This window comes from Lactuca saligna, chromosome 1 (assembly GCF_052625555.1).
Source record: "Lactuca saligna cultivar CGN05327 chromosome 1, ASM5262555v1, whole genome shotgun sequence".
NCBI lineage: Eukaryota > Viridiplantae > Streptophyta > Magnoliopsida > Asterales > Asteraceae > Lactuca > Lactuca saligna.
Genome location: NC_136417.1, coordinates 44,948,086 through 44,950,859, shown reverse-complemented (window position 1 = coordinate 44,950,859; position 2,774 = coordinate 44,948,086). Strand labels below are relative to the sequence as shown.

The window sequence follows — 2,774 nt, the reverse complement described above, 5'->3', positions numbered from 1 at the left end:
GGGATGTGAAATCAATGCTCACATCTTCGTCGGAGCTTTGTGGTCCAGAAGAATGCAATACTCAAACGCCTCACCACATCAAATTCGACTTCCGAAATCCTATTCGATGTCGTATGATTTGGATAAAATTGAGTATCCATAATGAATTTGAATCATTACAAGAATGAATTTGGACAAGATATTAACAAGGTATGAACATTGACTTAATGACGACTTTTTTTGGCAATTTTAAGGGCAACAATAAAGGGATTGATGTATCCCATGAAATACTTTGAGAAAAGGTTAAGACTAGCAATTGAGAAGACAGGGACTAATGAAAGTGCACTCTCAAGAATTGTGGCTACACGAGCTGAATTTGACATGAAAGTTTATTGACTTTTGTTGCACACACCAATTGTTTGACAGATTGCTCCAAAGAATAATCATTTTCTAAAATATTGTTTTTTGATTGGATTTTTGTACAATTTGTAAACCCAAATATGCATATTGACTCTCTACAACATCACACAAGAAGCCATGGAGGGGAGCTAGAGAGGTTGGTAGAAAAACGGAGATGAAAAGGAGGGAAAGAGCACATCGGAAACATCACAACAGGTGGGAGTTCGTGGGTTTGCTCAGCAACCGAGGGGAGGTGGAGAGGTGGACAACCGGTTTTTCCGATGGGCTCTTTTCCTCGACTGTTAGCTTATCTCACCATAATTGTGGCTTCTAGGAAAGCAGGGGTCGAGCAAAACAATAATAGAGGGTGTTTGGGGGTGATGCCTCTTAACAAGAGAGAGAGAGAGAGAGAGAGAGAGAGAGAGAGAAGGAGGGGGTAGGACCCTTTAATATATATATATATATATATATATATATATATATATATATATATATATAAAATAAGGTAAAACTTCATAAATGGTCCATGTGGAAGTGAAATGACTGAATTGCCCTTCACTTAACGCCAAAAGCTAACGAAGTTAGCCGAAAGGACCAAATGTTAAAAGTTTTGAAACCACAAGGAACATCTATGAAGTTTTTTGAGCTTAAGGACTAAAGATGGTGATCGGACAAGACCACATGAACAATTTATGTAAAATACTCCAAAAATAAGTACACACTACCGAAATTAATGATGCATTGTCTGCAAAACAAGTCATAAAGACAACAATACCATTTAGGCTCTTTGAAAAAAGTATGAAATTTAATAACAATGTAAACCACCTCTTCAAAACTTAAGATCTTGGCTTCTCCTTCTTCTCCTTGAAAAGAGCCAAAAGAGATACACCAGAAACCTTCACAACCTTAAACCTAACTCCAGGAATATCTCCCACAGCATGCCCCTTTCTCCCAAATCCAGCAATCAACACTTCATCCTGTCGTCACATTACAAGATTTACAACTCAATATAAATAAATGTTTAAATAATATTTGAGAAGATGCATCAAATTTGCTAAAAAAATATCGAGTTAATGGTTGTTTCCATTTTTATATGAGTAATGATGTTATTGTGTTTATATAAAATGTCAAAGAAAAAGAAACATACATTTTCTTCAATATAGTTCAAGCAACCATCGTTGGGAACAAAAGCAGCAATCTTCTTTCCATTCTTGATGAGTTGAACTCTAGCACACTTTCTGATAGCAGAGTTAGGCTGCTTAGCCTCAATACCACTGTAAACAATGTATGAAAACTTGTTGATTTGTTATATTTCAAACCAAAAACTAGAAATAAAGTTGAAAACTTAAATAGGAAAAGAAAAATTACATCTTTTCAAGAACAATGCCTTTCGCATGAGAAGAACCAGCAAATGGCTTCTTCCATTCATTTCCAAGATGAGATTTCTTGTATGACTTGTCTGCCCATCTTTGTCGCCTGCGATGGGACTTTAGCTTGCGTCCAGCTCCCATTCCATGTGTTTTACTGTAAAGTTGGAATCATTAAGATTATTGTAATTAAAAAGGTTGATGTGAATCAAAATGTTTTCCATTGAATTCAATAGCAACTACGAAACGCCAAAATCTATATACCAATCCTAGTGGCAATGTCAATCGAACTATTTCTGTTTTCCATCAATTTCCTAACAAAGCATACGAATCCGCCAAAAATCGGTTTATAGGTGTGTGTATATCAAGTTCGTTCGATCGATTAAACAAGGCTACGTGGAAAATATCAATCATATGATATTCATTTACTGTCATAAGATATACACAGACGTATACAATCATATAGTTTAATAAGAAGATGAATTGCATCAATGGACATTATGCGTACCCCATGTTTGCAAGACTGAAGCGATCCGGATCAAGTTTTTGGCGAGCAACGTTCGGCTGCTTAAAACCCTAATCGTGGATGATATGGAAGGCCAATGACACTGAGTTATAGAAAACGCATCTTATGTTATGGTAAAAGGGCTGCGTTGGACTCTTATTAGTGGGCTTCCTTTAATTTTGAGCCTTATTGGAAGTCCACTGTAATTCTGTAAATGAAAAAACTCCCTACTACTTCTACTTCTCTCTAAATACTAAATTACAAATTCATTTTTAATGATTTCGCAAGTTTTAGTAAAAAATTAGTCTAATATAGCTATCAAAGTTTCATGTGATTATGGTTATATGTGATTTTAGCAGGTGGGTTGCAATTTCAACTCATTTTCAGACTTTTTCCGGTCCAATAGTTTATAAATATATTTCAAATTGGGTATTTCTAAAATCGCAGATGACACGGAGCTTCTTGTGATTTTGTGTGTTTTTTTCCAATAAAAGTCTGACATTTTGATTATGATTTTGTGCATT

General features: G+C 35.3%; 1 protein-coding gene across 1 annotated transcript; it reads right to left on the bottom strand.

Annotated features, from left to right (window-relative positions):
- Positions 1-1,100: 1,100 nt before the first annotated feature.
- On the bottom strand, positions 1,101-2,365 carry LOC145034791 (small ribosomal subunit protein uS12). The gene is made up of 4 exons (XM_078983306.1): positions 2,254-2,365; positions 1,747-1,902; positions 1,526-1,652; positions 1,101-1,355 (listed from the first exon to the last, which is right to left on the bottom strand). The coding sequence occupies exons 1-4, from the start codon at positions 2,256-2,258 to the stop codon at positions 1,215-1,217; spliced, it is 429 nt and encodes a 142-aa protein (XP_078839432.1). The 5' UTR covers positions 2,259-2,365; the 3' UTR covers positions 1,101-1,214.
- Positions 2,366-2,774: the final 409 nt, after the last annotated feature.